The sequence below is a fragment of the Prunus dulcis genome, chromosome 1 (assembly GCF_902201215.1).
Source record: "Prunus dulcis chromosome 1, ALMONDv2, whole genome shotgun sequence".
Taxonomy (NCBI): Eukaryota; Viridiplantae; Streptophyta; class Magnoliopsida; order Rosales; family Rosaceae; genus Prunus; species Prunus dulcis.
The window spans coordinates 2817957-2838753 of NC_047650.1; the positions used below are offsets into that span (position 1 = coordinate 2817957).

The 20797-nt window shown below is 37.4% G+C and overlaps 2 protein-coding genes across 2 annotated transcripts; one reads left to right on the top strand and one right to left on the bottom strand.

The window, feature by feature from the left end:
* Positions 1 to 4594: 4594 nt before the first annotated feature.
* On the bottom strand, positions 4595 to 7426 carry LOC117616179 (malate dehydrogenase). The gene is made up of 7 exons (XM_034345418.1): positions 7159 to 7426; positions 6525 to 6683; positions 6258 to 6433; positions 5611 to 5888; positions 5393 to 5528; positions 5197 to 5308; positions 4595 to 5105 (listed from the first exon to the last, which is right to left on the bottom strand). Exons 1-7 carry the CDS (start codon positions 7199 to 7201, stop codon positions 5011 to 5013), a joined length of 999 nt encoding a protein of 332 aa, XP_034201309.1. The 5' UTR covers positions 7202 to 7426; the 3' UTR covers positions 4595 to 5010.
* An 8263-nt stretch (positions 7427 to 15689) lies between these two features.
* LOC117616711 (pre-mRNA-splicing factor SLU7-like) lies at positions 15690 to 20705 on the top strand. The gene is made up of 10 exons (XM_034346106.1): positions 15690 to 15893; positions 16786 to 16949; positions 17043 to 17155; positions 17739 to 18152; positions 18290 to 18425; positions 18539 to 18838; positions 19620 to 19836; positions 20010 to 20113; positions 20260 to 20328; positions 20430 to 20705. Exons 1-10 carry the CDS (start codon positions 15716 to 15718, stop codon positions 20538 to 20540), a joined length of 1806 nt encoding a protein of 601 aa, XP_034201997.1. The 5' UTR covers positions 15690 to 15715; the 3' UTR covers positions 20541 to 20705.
* The last annotated feature ends 92 nt before the right edge of the window (positions 20706 to 20797 follow it).

Sequence of the window (20797 nt, forward strand, 5' to 3'; positions counted from 1 at the left end):
TATAGTCCCCTGTATCCTGCCAGTTTGCGGCTCGGATAGACTGTGTGTCGCCGAGACCTGCCAGGGGAATTGACGGAATTACAGGGGTACATCCGAGTGGTAGTTTTGATTGATTGCAGTGCTTTGATTCAAGTTTTGAATACATTGCTTCTATGCAGGTTTGATTTCAGTGTTTTTATGCAAGTTTGGATTTCAATGCTTTCATGCAAGTTTTATTGTTTTTGAATACGATTGCACATATTTATATAGATATGTAACTGCGTTGGTTTTAATCTGCTTCCAGGTAGTTTAGATATTTAGTTTTACTTAACTATATATATTTTTTACAATGGGGGTTAATATATTCTTAGATATTTTATGAACCCTTATTTTTGTCCACTCACATTTTCAAATGTTTTGCACCCCCAGGCTGTAGCGTGCACAGGATATCCACCACCGGGCCATCTTAACTTCCGCACCTTCTTGGTACAAAAACGATGGTGTGTAAAACGATTAACTTACCTATATACTATCAGACTGCTCTGATATTGCCCTAGAGTGAGATTGGAACTTTTGGCATGTCTATTGAAGTGCTGGCTGTTGGTTATATGGATATTTGTGCTCGTTTTGACAGGTGTAAGTTTTGGGATTGAACGAAATATAGGGGAGACTCTGCCGAAATTTCGGTAGAAGTAAAGGTTAAAATTTCAAGTAGAAGGGCAAATAGGTCATTTGTGCCCGACATTTGCCAAGTGTCGGACACGCACAGGGTTCGACCCGAATTCCAAAGCGAAATTTGGTTCGGGTCCTGTCATAATACATCGATGCGTTGGGTTAATTTTTAAAATTACAACTATACCTTAGAGTTTTTCAAAAAACCCATGCTCTCTCAAACACTGTACTACCTCACGAACCATTTAGAAAACCCTTTCTCACATCTATGAAGCACATCTCCCTCTCGCCATCCGCCGAACTTGCCTTGATTGCCATCTTCATCATGTCGTTCAGGTCAACGAGTTTGCTGCGTTTGCCATCTCCCTCGCGCTGCCCATGGAAGCTACCCTTCCTCATCGCAACCATTTTTAAGCCCCCATATGGATTCCCATCTTCCATTTCATAAGCTTTAGATTAAATCTTCTTCCTCTTGGGTCAGAAAGGTATGAAGCTACTTTTCTAGGGGTTAGCTTAGCTTAGATTTTCATTTTTTTTTTTGTTGGCAATGAGGAGATTTTGAATCCTTCAGTTCTCATGGCTCTCAGACTCTCTAGGATTCACATGGGTAGCCAAACTCTCCCTCTCTCTCTCTATCTCTGATCGGTATTAACATTGAATTTGTGCTGTTTGTTGGCTTTAAATGCATTATTTGATGGAGCCAACATTATTGTTCATCAACTTGATGTCATTATTTACGTGCAATATATACATTACTGGTCTACAAAGGCTGGCTCAAAGATGGTTTACCGGTACAAGTGAAATGTGTGAAATTAAAGCAGAAGCAGTTGCCCCAAAACTTGAACCAGAGCATGGAAGCCTTGCCAAAACTGAGGCATAGGCATTTGGTTAGCCTTCTTAGACACTGCATTGTCACTTATCAGGACCATCCAATTGCAGCTAGCACTGTATTTATTGTTCTTGAGAACATCTCAAATGCCTCTTTGGTGGACCATCTCACTGGTAAAGCTCAAACTAAAAGCAATTATCAGATCACCAAGAAAAGGATTAATTAAAATACTCAAAGCAATTCTAATACACTTTGGTTTGGCAGATTAGAGAAAGGAGTGGCTGAAATGGCCACAGAGAATGGCTATTACCATATATATTCTTTAGAAGAATTAAAAGAATCTTTGTTTTTTGATTTCAGTATTGCTGTTGTTGGTATTAGTTATAGGTTTGGATTTGGGTATTGGTTATAGATAATTGGAGTAGTTCAGTTAAACCCCTTCTCTTTACTTTGGCTCTGCCTTTTATCCCTATTGTTATTTTTAGGAATACTTTATGGTTATCTTTTTTCAAATCTCACAAAAGGTACATTGTGAATGGACAAAAAAATTGTAACATCCCACATCGACCAACGGAGAGGGGGTGATGTGCCTTATATGTACATGTCCTCATCTATCTAGCATGAGGCCGTTTGGGATCTCATTGGCTTCGGAGCTATAGGAACTCCGAAGTTAAGCGAGTTTGGGCTAGAGCAATCCCAGGATGGGTGAGCCACTGGGAAGTTGTTCGTGAGTTCCCAGAAACAACATCGTGAGGGCAGGGGGCCCAAAACAGACAATATCGTGCTACGGCAGAGCCGATCCCGGGATGTGACAATTTGGTATCAGACCCATTCTGCCGTGTGGTGCGAGTGTGCTGACGAGGAGATCGGGTCCCTAAGGGGGTGAATTGTAACATCCCACATCAACCAACGGAGAGGGGGTGATGTGCCTTATATGTACATACCCGCCTCTATCTAGCACGAGGCCTTTTGGGAGCTCACTGGCTCGGAGTCATGGGAACTCCGAAGTTAAGCGAGTTTGGGCTAGAGCAATCCCAGAATGAGTGACCTACTGAGAAGTTGCTCGTGAGTTCCCAGAAACAAGACCGTGAGGGTAGAGATGGAGGCCCAAAGCGGACAATATTGTGCTACGGTGGAGCCGATCCAGGGATCTGTCAATTTGGTATTAGAGCTACTCTGCCGTGTGGTGCCAGTGTGTCGACGAGGATGTCAGACCCCTAAGGGGGATGGATTGTAACATCCCATATCGACCAACGGAGAGGGTGTGATGTGCCTTATATGTACATGCCCACGTCCATCTAACACGAGGCCTTGGGAGCTCACTGGCTTCGGAGTCATGGGAACTCCGAAGTTAAGTGAGTTTGAGTTAGAGCAATTTCAGGATGGGTGACCTACTGGGTTGCTCGTGAGTTCCCAGAAACAAAACCGTGAGGGTAGAAAGGGGGGCCCAAGCAGACAATATCGTGCTACGGCAGAGCCGATCCCGAGATGTGACAATTGATGCGTTTTGGGAGCTCACTGGCTTCAGAGCCAGAAGAACTCCGAAGTTAAGCGAGTTTGAGTTAGAGCAATCTCGAGTTCCCAGAAACAAAACCGTGAGGGCAGAGAGGGGAGGCCCAAAGCGGACAATATCGTGCTACGGCGGAGCCGATCCCGAGATGTGACAATTGATGCCTTTTGGGAGTTCACTGGTTTCAGAGCCATAAGAACTCCGAAGTTAAGCAAGTTTGAGTTAGAGCAATCTCAAGATGGGTGACCCACTGGGAAGTTGCTCGTGAGTTCCCAGAAACAAAATCGTGAGGGCAAGGGGCCCAAAGCTCCCGAGATGTGACAATTTGGTATCAGAACTACTCTGCCGTGTGGTGCGAGTGTGCCGACGAGGACGTCGGGCCCATAAGGGAGTGGATTGTAACATCCCACATCGACCTACGAAGAAGGAATAATGTGCCTTATATGTACATGTCCTCCTTCATCTTGCACGAGGCCTTTTGGGAGCTCACTGGCTTCGGAGCCATAACAACTCCGAAGTTAAGCGAGTTTGGGTTAGAGCAATCCCAGGATGGGTAACCCACTGGGAAGTTACTCGTGAGTTCCCAGAAACAAAACCATGAGGGCATGGGGGCCAAAGCGGACAATATCGTGCTACGACGGAGCCAATCCCGGAATGTGACAAACATGATGATTTTTTTTCCTCTAATTCACATGCAAACTAAGACAAAAGGCACTCAATCATATGCACAAACGGAACAAAATCTTCACATGTTGGAACGAGACAAAATCTTCACATGTTATTTTGAGCCTAAGATTTGCATGTCTTTGATGCTGAAGAATATGGACTTTTCTGTCTTTTTGAAAATATTTTGGGTTTGTTTGAGAGTTGGCTGTTTCTTTTGGGGTTTTCACTAGATTTCTATAATATGTCACACCTGTTTTTTCAATGCCTATAATATGTCCCCCCATATTTGTTGTGGAGAGGTTTTCCCGTCTAGCCGTGAGTTGGATTTTGTCTTCCCCTTGCTTTGCGCAAGGGTTTTTGGTTTCTCCCTAGTTTTTTTTCTGGGATTTGTTCACTAGCTCTTGTACCAATTCTTTCTCATTTCCTCTTTTGTGTTGCTTTGATCTAATGGAGTTCCTTGTATATCTGAAGTTGTTTTACTTCAGCCAAGGAATTCTATGTGTTGAGGATCGGGATTATTTGGTGGAGAAGCCTTTTGTAGAGATGGAACATTTCAGCGATTAGGTGATGTGGACCTAGTGGAGAAGGGAGAGTGATTTGATACTTGGCTTAAGCATTGGGAGCATTTCTGAGTGGTTATGCTTATTCTCTTGGTGGTGGTATCTCATCAATTTTGAGATGATTTTGCCTCTGTAGCTGGGTTCTATTTGACACTGATACTTGATGATGTATTGGTAGTGGGCTGGTTGCACTCTGGCTTTTTGGCTCACTGATTTCTGGCCTGTGCGCTTGCTATGTAATCTATAGTTTGGATAGGACCATCCTGGATTTGGGGCTGTAATGTTCTTCTGTTCACTGTAAACTATTCTGGGTATGAATGATTTGTCCCTTTTTCGCAAAAACAGAAAAACCAAATCATTTAGAAAATTGAAGCAAGATCGCGTTCAACAATCCCTATATAATGCACAATGCAGATTAACATTTAAGTATAACCGCAGATTGTAGACACCATTATGACCGCAAACACCGGATCATATATGTTATCAAACTCTGAAACCTGTGGACTCTTTTTGAAGTCTTGGAATCAGGGCAAATATGGGTTATTTTACGTCTCAATCCCACATTCAAATTTGCAATTTTTCCAAAAAAACGAAAGACAGAAAAAAAAAAGTCGAGCATCCGGGATATAACAATGGGTTCAACAACTGTAAAACCCACACAAGCAGCTTCTGCATCATTAACAGATCTCTCTATCTTAACAATGGCATTATTCAAAACTTCAGCTACTTCCATTTGTCACACATTGCAGGCAGGCCAAGTTAGAACCACGGCCAGGAATAATAGACGGGAACATTCAAGAGAGGCAAGAGTATGCCAAAGCCTTTTCCTCACTGAGCTCGTCTGCGGTTGCGTCCAACTTCTTCCTAGAGAACTCGTCAATAGAGAGCCCTAGACAATTGCAAATCAAAAAGATATTAGAACACTGAGAATTTCTCATTCTATTAAAATGTCAGGGAACGCAGGAGCTGGAGGGTTTTACCTTGAACAATCTTCCACTCCCCATTTTGGCAAGTGACTGGGAATGAGTAAATGAGACCAGAAGGAACATTGTATGAGCCATCAGAGTACACACCCATGGAAACCCAGGTGCCCTGAATGTATGGACATATAAATCATAAGCATACATACATGTGTCTAACATGATATAATTGAAAACCAGACAGAATCATGCACACCTCGGGGGTTCCAAGTACCCAATCACGAATGTGATCACAAGCAGAGCTAGCAGCAGATAATGCACTGGACAGCTTACGAGCCTTGATGATTGCAGCACCACGTTGTTGAACAGTGGTAATGAATTCTCCGGTCAACCTACCGAAAAAGGAGCGCGTCAATGTAAGTAAACCTCATAACAGGACTAAAGCTAGAATTAAATATTTGTCCATTCTCAGACCATGCATCATCAGCAACAAGCTCACGAACAGCTTTCTCTCCAGAAGGTGTCTTGACAGTTGCATGGTTGACATCAGGATACTGTGATGATGAGTGGTTTCCCCAGATAATAACATTTTTAACATCAGAAACTTGAACGTTCAATCTCTCTGAAACCTGGCCCAAAGCCCTGTTATGATCCAGTCTAGTCAAACAGGTTATGTTTTTCTCAGGAATTGATGGTGCAAATTCCTTCAAGATCAGTGCATTGGTGTTTGCAGGATTAGCAACAACCAAAACCTGCCAAAGAAAGGAAAGGTAGCATATAAATGTCAAATCAATTTTAAATTTTAAACTGCAACAAGTGTCTTCATGTTGTATAGAAAACCTAAAGAAAGGAAGGCTAGTTGTTTTGCAAAGGGGGCTTGATCACACCCCTTATACAGATATGACAAATTTACAATCTCGCATCTGTGGAACCACCTTAAGAATTTCATTGAGAAAACAAAGAGATACATGGCACAGTCCGATACAATGACAAATTAGTCATGATTCTCCAGGAAGATGGAGTTGTGTATTTGGGACGTGTACAAAACTCATCTCATAACCCAGTAACATAGATCAAACGCAACAAACTAAAAAAAAATTGCTTGAAAATTTGGCACTTACCTTGCAGTTAGCAGCTGCGTGCTTCTCCAGAGCAGAAGCTTGTGACTTGTAAATAGAAACGTTCTTTGACATGACATCTTTTCTTTCCATGCCTTCCTTCCTTGGGAAGCCACCAACCATAACGGCAATGTTGACTCCAGTGCATGCCTCCACAACATCAGTCGTAGCAACAACACCTGATAAAATACACAAATATCAATTATATCACATACGCAAACACAGTACATGTGCATATAACAGATCAGTTGAGTGTTTTTCCCTATTTACCTTTAAGAAGAGGGAAAGCAGCATCGACCAACTCCATCTTGACACCATTCAAAGCCTCAGCAGCTGGTGGGATATCAAGCAGGTGAAGAATCACCGGCTGGTCAGCTCCCAGCATCACTCCCCTTGCGATCATTGGTACAAGCGCATATCCAATTTGTCCTGAAAATCCAAAAATATACAAACTTTTATACACCACTAAAAAATTCAAACTGATCAAATCTCGTATCGCCACTTAAACAAATCATACACTATATGATTTGAAAGCATCAATCTAATCACTACTTCAGTGAGAAAGATACACACTATCAAATACCACTATAAAAGACAAAATTCAAACTCATCGAGTTTTGGATCAATACTTCAAACAAATCATAAGCCGTATCATTTGACAACATCTACTTACTACTTCAGCGATCTTCTGAGAATCTCAGCCCTACCATATGTAAGTTTTATACCATTACCTACCAGATCTAAACGGCTCATCAAGAACATACAAAACTACAAGCTAAAAAGCATGAACAATATATTTTTCTTCAGACGAATTTCGCAGATCTAGAACTAGAAGATCGCTCAAAACTAGTTAGAAGTGAAGCTGAACAGTGAGATTCCTATTGTAAAGGAAACGTTACAGTACCTGCGGCTCCAGTAACGAGGACGCGAACTGGTCCTTTCGCCATGGATTCTGATTGAGGAGAGAAGAGGAAGAAGATTCGATCGATGAAGTAGACTCGTAGATGTGGGAGAGAAGAGCTTACAGTGAGAGAGTAAAGAAGATGAAGGGGAAGTACTTTTTATAGGCGTGGAAATTATGTTGCCAAGGAAATGCGATAGGGGGTAGCTGTAGACGACGGCGTTTTTGGGGTTTGAGAAAGGGATCAGGAGTGGAACGGCACCGTTTCCAGGTTTTGGAAACAAGTGGACTGTTAGACGGCGTCATGTTTGGGCATCAAGGCGATGACTTGGAGAGGAAGACGCGCGTGCTGCGGAAGAAGCGCAGGAGGCATATTCCGTTTAGATTCTGTCTCGTGATTTGTCCTAACGACAATCGTCATGATCCATGCGTAGCGCTTAAAAAGTAGTTTTAAAGTTTCTGAACTAACTATTGGTCCTCGTTTGAGCTGACGTTGCAGCGTTGGTTAAGAGTACACCAATAAGTCAAACAGATGAGTGATAAATAATTCAGAGAAATAAAAGGTACCAAACAAAATTAAATATGGCATTGCTTAAATTCCGACTAAATTTCAAATTAACAATACAAATATGAACATAAGAAATATGACTTTAATTTAAGATGTATTTTTATCATCATTTTTAACATATAACACGTGTTTATAGTCATAATTATAGGTAACTCTTTGATTTGTATTTGTAGAATCATAGTAATGCTCATAAATACGTGTCAAATATTGAGAATGGTGGTTATCAGAGACAGACTCAAGATTTCAAATTAAGGTGGGCTAAATATATCTTACATACAAACCTACTAAGTAAATAGAAAACTCAAGTGATCTATATATATATATATATATATCTAGTCATGGGAAAATAATGAGCATGTTTAATAAAATATAACCTATTGAATAAGCAAGAACACCAAAATCGATTACAAATCCTATTTAAAATTTCATAACTCATAAATTGAAACTAATAAGCCTCCATTGCAAATCGTCAATTGATAATTCATAAGGGGTAGACTTGGGTGTAGGGGTGGGCATCCGGATCGGAAAATCAGAACACCGAATTGAACCAGTGAAAAAAAATCGAAAAAAATTGGTTGACCAAAAAAGTCAACAAATCGGACCGAACCAGTTCCAACCAGTTTCGGTTCCGATTTTACACCGCACCGCAACGGACTGGTCATTTTTTTTTAATACAAAATTTTAAAATCTAATGCTATATTTTGAATTTTATAATCACTATTTTTTCAAGTTCAACTTCAAAAAATTTCTAAATGTATGAATTGGATTATTTGTTAATTTTTAAGCCAAAAAAAAAAGTTATTTATTATGATTTTGTATATAAAAAATTTTAAATTTTTTTTCAAAATTAAAAAAATAATAAATTAATAATCCGGTTCAAAATAGAAACTGGTCAAAACCGAACCAGTCGATTTTTGAAATTTTTTTTGCCTAAATCGGATCGGTTAAATAGTACCGATTCCGGTTTCGATTTGAGGTGAGAACCAGACCGCGCCCACTCCTTGGGTGGGCCAAGTTATTATTTTGGACTGTAAAAAATAAAAAAATAAAAAATAAAAAAAATAAAAATAAAATCCCCCTAGGCTATATAGTGATTATGAAACATTATGAGTTAAAGTGATAAACCAAAATGCTCCATAAGAAATATATAGATCTTCATAAAATAAATAAATAAATAATATTCATCATTTGGTTTCCATAGGATGATTTATTTTAATATGAATTAGAATAAAAGTCAATTCAAAACAATATGAAAGGAGGTGTGTGAAATTCAACTCAAATACTTACTCTCTTTTTTTTTTTAAACATTAATAATAAAATTAACAATAAAATGGCATGACTTACTAAACCAATACTAAGTAATTTGAATATCAACCATATGTTAGTTTAACGATATTTCTCCTCTCAATGTTGGGAGAGATTCTCAACTCAAATTCCCTTATTTCCCTTTGACTAATATAATAAGTACATTAAATTAACACCATTTTTTTAATTAAAAAAATAAACTCCATTAGATAAACATCAACAATACAATTAAAGACATCAAGAAGACATCGAAAGTATCAATCCTTAGAGGGCAACAAACTAACATGTTAAAAACAAAATTAAAACGGACAAAAGCCACACTAAAACTACTAGCCCACATCACCATAATTAATCACAAGCCCAAACAAAGCCTACCTACCCAACATAACCCTAAAGCAACTCATGAACCTAAACGAACTCTACCACCACCACCCAAAGAAGCGTCATAACAGATATGAGGAAAACATGGTTTCCAGTGATCTACATAAGCATAAGAGTGAACAAATAAATGAAAACAACTACCTTGACAGAGAACAATTTGGTGATTTGCAATAACCTCCGTCAAAGACAATGTAGATTTGGAGAACATGAGTAATGTTAGAGAGTGAGTTTTGGAAGATGATTTGTTTGAGAATGCCTAAAAGGGGTGATGGGGAACTTCAATTTGAGCATGGCTCAAAAGAAATCACCACAAGGGGTTTCTTATTCAAAACGCTCCAGTGGAGTTACCCAAAAGAAAAAGGCAATGAGAGAAAAGGGGAGAAGGGCAATGACGCTTGTTCCTCCTCCCTCCTATGTGGAGTTTTTCTTTGGGACTCATAGAATAAGAAAGCGGTTATGATTTTTCTCTCTCCTCCCAACTGTTATCAGTTGAATTTACGTACAATCAAATTTAACACCAAATTAAAGTAACTTGATTTTGACACAACAAATAATTTAACTTGCATTGTAACAATTAGAGACGACAATTTTGGGCACATAATACGACTCAAAAATGACACAAACTAAACAGTGGGTTCAGATTCGTGTATTAAGTTTGTATCAACGAATGACAAATCCATATTATAATCACTTACTTCAATATTGCAATCTCCTTCGTTAGTCTAAAACAACAAATGCAATCGTGGTTCACCCCTCAAAACAATACATTTCTTGCCCAATCATTTAGTCTTTTTATATCCGCATTTAAAATGTTTGGATGTCATTAAGTTTAGTCCACACTCCGGGATGCTTGGTTTTCACACCACTAATCAGAGTGCGTTAAACCTTTAAGTTGTGTTTGGATGAGGGACTTTGAAATTATGGGATTTTGAAGTGAGGGGATTTCAAAATGATGAGATTTTAAGGTGAGGGACTTCAAAATGATGAGATTAGTGAAGTTCTTGTTTGGCTAATTATTTAGTTGGAGGGATTTGATTGGGTAATTTCTTGTAAACATAATTTTTTTTTTTTTTGGTTGTTCTGTTTTTTTAGCTGTTATGTTTAATTTTTTTTTTCCTCTTTCTGACACTACATATCATCAAATTACATAGAGTCATTTGAAATTAAAAAAGTATGATTAATAATAAATGGAACTAAGCCTTTACTTGAAATTTTTTTTTTTTTTGAGAAGGAGAATTCATTCATAAAATCACAGACGTACAAAGAGCGACATGATACAGTGGCCTCGTTAAAACTTTCCTAGGACAAAAATTCAAGGGAGGAAAGAGTACCACACATGTCATAGACTAACAGGAGAGTCCAATTCAGGTCACTTTGGACCATTACAATAAAAGAACAAGTCAAAAACAAAACTTAACACAAAAATCTCCGACGAGAACTGCAACTAGAGACCAACACAGTAGACCCACATGAGAGAACCGTAGAAACCCCAAATAGTAAACCCATAGAAGAGGACCGCAAAACATCCAAATTGTCAAAAGAAGCCTTTTATGAGCAAAATCATAGTCTTTTGATAGCCATGCAAACTGTAAGTCATACCATAACAGAAACTAGGAGAGAACATGAAGGACAAACATAGAATCAACAGTAAAAAGACCCATGAGAAGCACTCCACTTCAACTCAGAACCTGACAAAGAAAACCTCATATGACCAAGCATAGTTCTTCGGTCAGCGCATAGTAGAGAAGAGCACCACATCCCAACAACTACCACCAGCGTCGTTGCTGCCACCGCCGTTAAAACATAGACAAAACATCAGTCACCAGGTATTACAACTCTCCCAAGGAGAGACACAATGGCTGCCGCCGAGACAAAGACAACACCAGTCACCTGGAACACTGCAAAAACAACCAAACAAAACAAACAGACAAACAAACCTAGATCCAAATAGATCTAGACTATCTGGGGAGGGGAATGAGAGGAGAAGAGGGGATAAAAGGAAAGGAAAATATGGGAGAAAAAGAAGGGAGATCAGGAGAGGAAGGGGAAGATGGGTAGAGGGGAGGAGGGGCAGTGACCACCTCCCCCACTTAGCTTCCTCGCAGTTGGTTGTCAGCAAGGAGAAAAAGGATCAGAGTGCGGCTCGCCTTTACTTGAAATTAGTTTTCTAATTTTTCTTCATGATCTATACAAGACCTTGTTGTGTTTGATAACTAGCAAACATGTTATTGGCCAACTGATCGCGAAATAATGTCCACTTATTACAAGCTTGCACACTTGTAATTCCTTTTTTGGTGTTGTTATGAGTTTCTATTGGCATACTTGTTATGTCACAATCAACCAAATCCAATAATTCTAAATCTCGAGCTTCTAACACTGGATCATTACACTTGCTCAACATATATGAAATTATGCAACACACAACAAGCATTGATGATTCTTATGTGTGTGTTTACGTCAAAAAAAAAGGAGGGTGTTCGTAAAATACTCCACCTTTTCTTCAACAACCCAAACGTTCTTTCAAACATTCTTTCATTTCTTCTTCATTTTCTTCTTCTTCTTCTTCTCGAGCCCGTTTCCAGTGAAGTTCTATAGAATTATCCATCCCTTCTTCACCAAACCTGAGTTGAGGGCCTAAAATCAAAGAGATAAATTTCTCATATCTAACTGCTTTTGAATTGAAGAAAAGCAATACCAGAAAAGAAGATGGTGCAAACACTAAAAAGACCACTTCATGTGGGAGAAGAGAAAAACCACTTAGATTAGCATATAAACCAAATCCAACTGGAGAGGTAAAACAAGATTTAGAAATAACCAAAACTTGAGACCAAAAGTAATCAAACAATTTGGAGATGATAAAGTCGACTACTCTTTAGTTGATGAGAAAAAAGAGAGTAAAGAAGGGCGCAAAATTATAACATTCACATGGATTCCAGTCCAAGCATGTAAGAAGATTGCAAGTTTCATTCTTTCCCCATGGACTGTTTTCAATTGCATGGATCAAGAATGAGAAATTATTTCAAGAATTTAGAATAGATAAGAATATTAACTTTAAGAAGTATCAATATGCAGTTTTTTTATATTTCTATTGGCACAAACAAATGGTACAATGATAATTGCATTGACAGATTTTATACAAGAAAGCATAAGGCAATTATCATTTACATATCATACAATCAGAGAGACAAATCAACAGAGTCTCTAGAACAAATGAATATCAATTTTTAAAAGCATGCAAAGGGCAAAACCAATACTTATCAAGAGCCTAGTGTTGTACCATTATATTCAAAGAGCCTATTGCTTCACCATTGTATTCAAACCAACATTTTTTCATATCTAAAGAACATATTTATCTCCAATTTATAGAGATTTACGAGATTAGCAAAGAAGCCTAAACATAGAAATTAAGGATAATAAACACGATACTTTCTTCGACTCAGAGACTAGATTTTTTTTTTTTTTTTGTTCATTTGTTTTATGTAGCAAGGTGGAAGTGAAAAACAAAACTGATGAAACAATGTTTCCAGTACATAAAATCTGTTTGCAGTTTATAAGCAATAACTTATATGGGAAACTTCACACAAGAGCATCTAAGAAAAGATAAACAATGTTTCCAGTACATAAAATCTGTTTGCAGTTTAGTATTGTACAGAATTGCAAATTCATGCAAGTGTATCAAACATTGAAGCCTATAAATCTATGAAACTTTTTATGCAATAAACAAGATATGAGATCAGATGAGTGAACGAAGTACATCAAAATTCATACACTTCATCAGAAATTGAACCCCAAATCTCCCTTTGTCTCAGAAACCCTAAGCTAGTCAAGATTGAACCTTAAATCCATCACAAATTGAACCAAAATTAAAGAAATCAGGTTGGAATTAACACATTGAAACTAATCTAAGCTTATATTATAGAAATTTGAAATAATATCCAATAACCACCGAGGCGACCTTTCTTTGAATTTCTTGGACCTGGGCGACCTTCCCCTAATAAAGCTGGGCATCATGGGAGGCCTTAAGGAAGGTTGGCTATAGTCGCCCTGATGGGTTTTAGCCACTTCCTCAAGTGATCTGGATCTGAGTTTGTTCTGGGCTCTTAGGGGCAGGCCTAATTGATAGTTTGATACCAACAAGTACAACTACCAATATAGCAAGAAAGACGAGTCCATTATGAATTAGTAAATTGATTGCAAACAAATAGGTGAAAGAAAATCACTAGAAAGTACCAACTCCAATCGTAAATCACTCAATCAGCCACCATACATAACCTTCAATAAAATCACAATAAAATGAATTAAAATAATCATAAAAGAACAATTTCAAAATATTTGAAAATTTACTTATATGAGTTGTAAGTTTACTGGTATTGATCGATTATGAATGAAATAACTTATAATTTAAGAAACAAATGCAAAACAATACCCCATGGCTCTACTCAAAAAAGCTACAGAGTTCTATTGAAGGAAGAAACAAAATGTCTTACCCCGTCAACCATATAAAAAGTTACAATAATTTAATGTTGTAGCTTTGAAATGAAAAATACTTTTAAGTTTAATTTCTTTATATATAGAAAATATCACTTTTTCTTGAAACAATTGGCCAAAACGTACCCAGTGCGTTATGAAAGGTGCAAAAGTTGTCTAAATAGAGCAGGCATACAGCTTCGCAAGCTTTGCCCTCTCAATCGAGGAGCTATAATTTGAATGCAAAGCTACCTTTTGAAATACTCAAATGTATATTTTTTTTACAAAACTTGACACAAATAACAAGTTTTATGGGTTATATTTGAAATTCATTGATGATCTGATGTTGATTCACGAGAGAACTTATGATTTGCTCACTCGATTAAGTTCTAAAGCTGTTAGAGCCTTTTCAGCGGCATAGCCCAGCCCGAGGCTAGGGGAGGAAAAAAAAAAAAAAAGGTGTTCTAGCGCACAGCCCAGGCCCGAGGGCAAGGTGGGACCCAGCAACCTGGGCTGGCCCGAGGACAAGGTTGGCCCGAGCTCCAGCCCTCGTTTTGGTGCTGACGTCATCGCTACAGTGCCGCAGTGCTACAGTGATGCTACAGTGTCTGTCGCTACAGTACCATTAAAAGTCCACGTGTCGCACTCTAGGCTCTCCGATCAGATTTTTTTTCTCCAATCCAACGGCAGCCAATTTTTGTGCAATAAAAAAAATGAAAAAAATTGAATTTTTTTTTAAAAAAATACCAAAAAAATACTCTTTTTTTTTCCTATAAATACCAAAATTTTATCCGATTGAGATATGAATTTTATAATAAATATTGATATGTACGAACCCAAAAATATTATCCGAAAATATTATCTAAATTAATTATTTTTATTAAAAAATTTGTGAAAAAAATAAAAAAATGAATAGTAATTGCCCTTAGCCATGTCAATGGGTGGAAACACAAAATACTATTTGCAAGGGCAGCCACTATTCACGTGAATAGTAGCTGCCCTAGCTCCACCCTTGCCATGGCTAAGGGCAAATGGGTGGAGTTGCTCTTAATGGATGTATGTATGCTAATGGGTTCTTACGCATATCGAGGAAGATTGAAATTTTTGATACAGTCGAATGTACTAAGGACCTTTCTAATGTTGATTGTGAGGAACATATTTGTGACTTTTATTTATTCTCTTATTTTCCATATAATATATTATCAAGTTTCAATTGACTTAACTCACTTAATTAAGATTGGTTAAACTTTCTTTTATTTTTTGTTGTTTTCTCTTCACCTATAGTTTGTTTGGATTTGTGAAATTTTGATTTATTGTCTCTATTGAGTTTAAATTGGTTTTCCACTTTTTGCATAGATTACCAAACAAAAAAAAGTTGTAAATATTAATGTTTTGGTCCTCTCGGCTATTGTGGCATGTATTGTGAGTTCAAATATTTTTATATATATTATGTGAGAGGTTCTCCCATGCATAAAATTCTGACTCAGTCACTAATCTAGTTATATTATTTTCCAATTTGTTGAGACATATTTGAAGCTGAAATTTTCCATGGCCCAAAATAAAAATGTTGTTGGTCCGATATTGATTTTTGGTTTTACTCAATAACTGCGGTCATAAAAATTCAACTTTGAACATCGTCAAATAAAATAAAAACTATACTGCAAAACCAAATGATCATTCAAAGGATGCTATAAAAAAGGGAGATGCAAATGTAGAGAAGTAATTCTAAGATGCGATTCATAACAAAAAAAAAAAAAAAGAATGATCATCTCATAAAAGGACCAAAGTCGGTGCGAGTAAAAACACCGTAACATTTCCCCCCGGAGCACCTCATATAAAATGAACTCGCCAACTGGTCACCAACGCTTCGAAAATCGCTTTCGTTGTTCCTCTGTTTTTCCAGAAGAGTCTGGTCCTTTCTCCTTTGGTGCTTCTCTTCCTCTGTTTTTCCAGAAGAGTCTGGTCCTTTCTCCTTTGTTGCTTCTCTTCCTGCATTCAGTTATGGCTACGGCATCAGGTAAGGCTACAGACTTTACAATTCTCGTTGCCCCCAATTTCTCGAATATCGCTGCCTTTTAAATCGAAATGACGACTTGGGTTCTTTGTTGGCCAAATTTTAGACGCTATACAATGTAGAATTGAAATAAAAGGCTTCAAATTTGAGGAAATTTTCATTGTTTCGCGTCAATTTTGGGAAGTATGGTTTGGGTTTAATTTGTTGTTTGTTCTTTTGCTATAGCCTATATGCAATGTACCTTGTCTCTGTTATTAAAGGTTCGATTTTGGGATGTGTGAATTGTTGGGGAAGATTGGTCTAGGTTGCTGCTGGCTAACCATGAATATAATAGCACCCCATTTATTGAAAATTAAAAAGGATTGGGTGTTTATGATTTTTCAGATACATAATAATACGATATTATGAGATGAAGATGTATAGATATAGAAATCAAAAGTTAGGATTTATGTTTATGTGTGACTTTTATGTGAAGCTTCACCGGTGCAAAGCTGAGGGATGACAGTAGGTGAACGTAGGATGGGATTGAGAAATGGTATTTCAGATATCTATCTTTGCACAATAGTAGGTGATTGGTGAATGAAAATGATCCGTTTTGCTAATTTCACAATGTACTAGCACAAATGTGGGTGATTTTTAGAGTATAGTTACCGAACAATACAAAACATTGTACGCGTAAAACTAAAGAACAAAACATCATGTTCATATTAATGCTTCACGAAGGTGGATCTTTGTTCCAATATTGGAGTGACTAATTTCAATTCAAATTCTTTTTTTTTTTTTTATATAAATGTTGCAAGAAAATTTTCCTTGGTAATTAAACTTCAGTAAGAATGTTATGTCACAATTTCATTGTTTTTTAAAGTTTTGTTATTCTATTTTGTGGTGTTTGCAGTGGCTTTCAAGTCAAGGGAGGATCATCGGAAGCAGATTGAATTGGAGGAAGCACGTAAAGCTGGGTTAGCACCAGCTGAAGTTGATGAAGATGGGAAAGAGATTAATCCTCACATTCCTCAATATATGTCATCTGCGCCCTGGTATCTTAATGCTGAGAGACCAGTAAGCTAACATTCAAAGATTTGTAAACCCTTTCTTACTAAGATGTCAAAGCTGCATATGCTTATGGGGATTTTTCTTTCTATTTCTGTATAGAGTTTAAAACATCAAAGGAAATGGAAATCCGATCCGAATTATACAAAATCCTGGTATGACAGAGGTGCAAAGATTTATCACCCGGATAAGTACCGGAAAGGAGCATGTGAAAAGTATGTGGACGATGCATTGCCTATAATATTGGTCCCTGATTGTTTTTCCTGCTATCATACTTGCTAATTAAATCTCGAATATAATATTTTTGTTCGATAATTGTAATGCGTGTTTAATGATCACGTCTTTCCACCGGGGAAGTCATTTTTTGTGTACAGTTGATAATGGGAAAATGGTTTTCATATAGGGAATGACAAGATTGCTGATGGTGTTATGGGCTCACAACATTTGTATATCCACCCATGTCCAACGCTGGTTTGTTAGCTGATCAAATAATTTACATGCCTTTACTTGATAATTCTCAGATTTATGAGGGTTCCATGAGTTTTTTTGGGATATTCTGTGGTTAAATTCATGAATGCCTAAAAACAAATTTTTGTCTGGTTTTGTATAGTCATATAATTATGTCAGCAAACAAAAGTTTGATTATTATTTATTTATTTGGGGATAGGATCATAGGATACATGTTTTAGCTCATGATTTTTTAAAAAAAACTCTTCTACATTCCTGTATTCTTATCATGTGCTGTATTGAGTTGGGATTCTTGTAGTACCTTGGGTTTTTATCGTTTGCTTTTGACAGCTGTGGGGCCATGACACATAGCGCTAAGTCCTGCATGGAGAGGCCTAGAAAGAAAGGAGCAAAGTGGACAAATTTTCACATTGCACCTGATGAAAAGATAGAGATGTTTGAGCTGGATTATGATGGAAAACGGGATAGATGGAATGGTTTTGATGCAGCAACTTATGCTTGTGTCATTGAGAGATACGAAGCAAGGGATGAGGCTAGAAGGAAATACCTGAAGGAGCAGCAGCTGAAAAAGTTGGAGGAGAAAAATAATAAGCAGAATGGGGAGGGGGAGGTTAGTGATGATGATGAGGATAATGATGCTCTGAAGGTTGATGAGGCCAAGGTTGATGAAAGCAAACAAATGGATTTTGCAAAGGTTGAGAAGCGTGTTCGAACAACTGGTGGTGGAAGCACTGGAACTGTCAGGTACGTATTGCAATTTTGTTTGCTATCTCCTTGATTGTCTGTATGTCGCTTAGTAAGAAACATATCTTATTTTGTGTGTAACGTTCCTCCAAAAGATGATATACGCCTTATTTTGATTTTAATTTCTCTTGGCTCAGAAATTTGCGTATTCGGGAGGACACAGCTAAATATCTTTTAAACCTTGATGTCAATTCTGCTTATTATGATCCGAAAACTCGATCCATGCGTGAAGATCCTCTTCCTGATGCTGACCCAAATGAGAAGTTTTATGGAGTGAGTGCCTCTGGAAATTGTGGAATATACTTGGAATATTTTTTTAAAAAACTTTTTCCTTTAATATAGTGACTGTAACAAACAATTGATTTTACAACTTGCCATTGTTACAGGGAGATAACCAATACAGAGTTAGTGGGCAAGCTCTAGAGTTCAAGAAGCTTAATATTCATGCATGGGAGGCATTTGAAAAAGGACAAGACATCCACATGCAAGCTGCTCCATCTCAAGCAGAATTGCTGTATAAAAACTTTAAGGTCATTAAGGACAAATTGAAGTCACGAATGAAAGATACCATCATGGAGAAGTATGGCAATGCTGCAACCAAAGAAGTACTTCCCAAGGAGCTTCTTTTGGGACAAAGTGAGAAACAAGTTGAATATGATCGTGCCGGCAGAGTTGTAAAGGGCATGGTATATATGAAATTAAATTCATTCTCAAATAATCAGCTCTGTTTTTGGATTTTGCCTTGCATTGTTTATATTTATACCGTTTATGTTATGCCAAAAAAAAAAAAAGGGCTTTGCTTTAGGAGTATGTGTGTGTGCATGCCTCCAAGTGTTTGTGCATTTGCAAGTTTCTGCTCCATCTTGCAGTATTATGCGTCTATAATTTTTTTAAGAGACATATTCACAATTTTAATATCTTCCAGCTCATATTTTGGCACTAGTCAATATTTTCATTGGGATTACTTTTCAAAATGTGACTGTTCCAGAGAATGTGATATATGGTAGTGGACCAAAATTATTTTCAAGCTATTTAACCCACCTTAGTGTGGCATTGCTTGAGCCTCCGAAATATCATGTGTGGATATCTATTTTTGTTGTCAGTGGTTACATGTTGACTTCATGATTATTGGATGATAAATGTTTTGAAGGAATTTATAGCAAGTGCTGTTTTGTTAGAGCAGCATCCATGGTGCTGAAGTACAGTTATAAATTTTAAAGTCTTTTGGTCTGGTGTAGATTGTTCTGTTCTTTCTATTAGTGCTACATGCAAAGTAGCATAAATATTGTTTGCTAAACTAAGTATTTTGTTTATTAGATTAATTGATCTACCTAATTGTCTTCCACCCAAGTTGTTCATCTTCAAAATATACATGATAATCCAGAGATTTTCTTTTAAACTTTTATATGTAGCGTTTTGAATGCAAATTTAACATTTTTTTTTTTCTTTTCTGGTTTTCTTTTGAAGGAGACTTCCCTTCCCAAAAGCAAGTATGAAGAGGATGTTTACATCAATAACCACACAAGTGTTTGGGGATCATGGTGGAAGGATCACCAATGGGGATACAAGTGTTGTAAGCAAACAATTCGGAACAGTTACTGCACCGGTGCAGCTGGAATTGAGGTTGCTGAGGAAGCAGCAGGCCTAATGAAGGCGAATGTTGCCCGCAAAGCGGCCTCAGAAGGTTTGTACCTTTCATATTGTGGCTGGTTTTAGTATGTCCTTTATTTCATTTACAGTTTGTGCTTATGATATTGTTTTCCATTTATATGTTGATAAGTCTTGCTAGTTTGATTATATGTTGATTTTTATACAAAAAGTTCCATTCTGATTGGATCTTCAAAATTGATGATGCAGAGATGCCTGCTCCAACAGAAGAGAAAGGGCTTGCTACTTGGGGAACTGATGTACCTGATGATTTGGTTCTTGACCAGAAAAAACTTGATGATGCTCTTAAGAAGGTGATCTTGTGGCTTAAATTTCCAAGTTACCTCTCTTAGTGTCATGCAATATATTTTAAGATGGAATTGATGTGACTCAAATTTCACATCACCCTATTTTTCCTGAACTTTGTTGGTTGTTTGCTCATGTGTTTTTATTTTGGCAGGAGGATAAGAGAAGAAAGGAAGAGAAGGATGAAAGAAAGCGTAAATATAATGTTAAATGGGATGATGAGGTATAAGGATCTCATTATACTTCAATTGGTGATATATCGCTTGATTGTTAGTATTTAGCCTTTTTGATAAATGTCTTTACACCATGCAATGCATTTTGTAGGTTACTCCTGAGGAGATGGAGGCATATCGGATGAAAAAGATACATAACGATGATCCCATGAAAGATTTTCTGCACTGTCAACTGGGTTTGCCTTTCTTCTGGATACTGTAAGCTTGAATAACTTATGTAGCATTTTTTTTGGTTAAGCTTGGAGAAACATTTGCAGAAATCTGCTGTTGTCTGAGCTCTTTGGACCTTGCTGTTTTGTGTACATCCGTAGAACAATGAAATCATACAAGTATAAAAAATAAAAAAAATTAACTGTACGCTTTCTCATGGATGTTGGGGTTTGGGAATTGGGATTGAGTTCCTTCAATGTTCATGGTGATGCCAATTGCTTCTAAATATCTCATGTGGTGCACAAATGA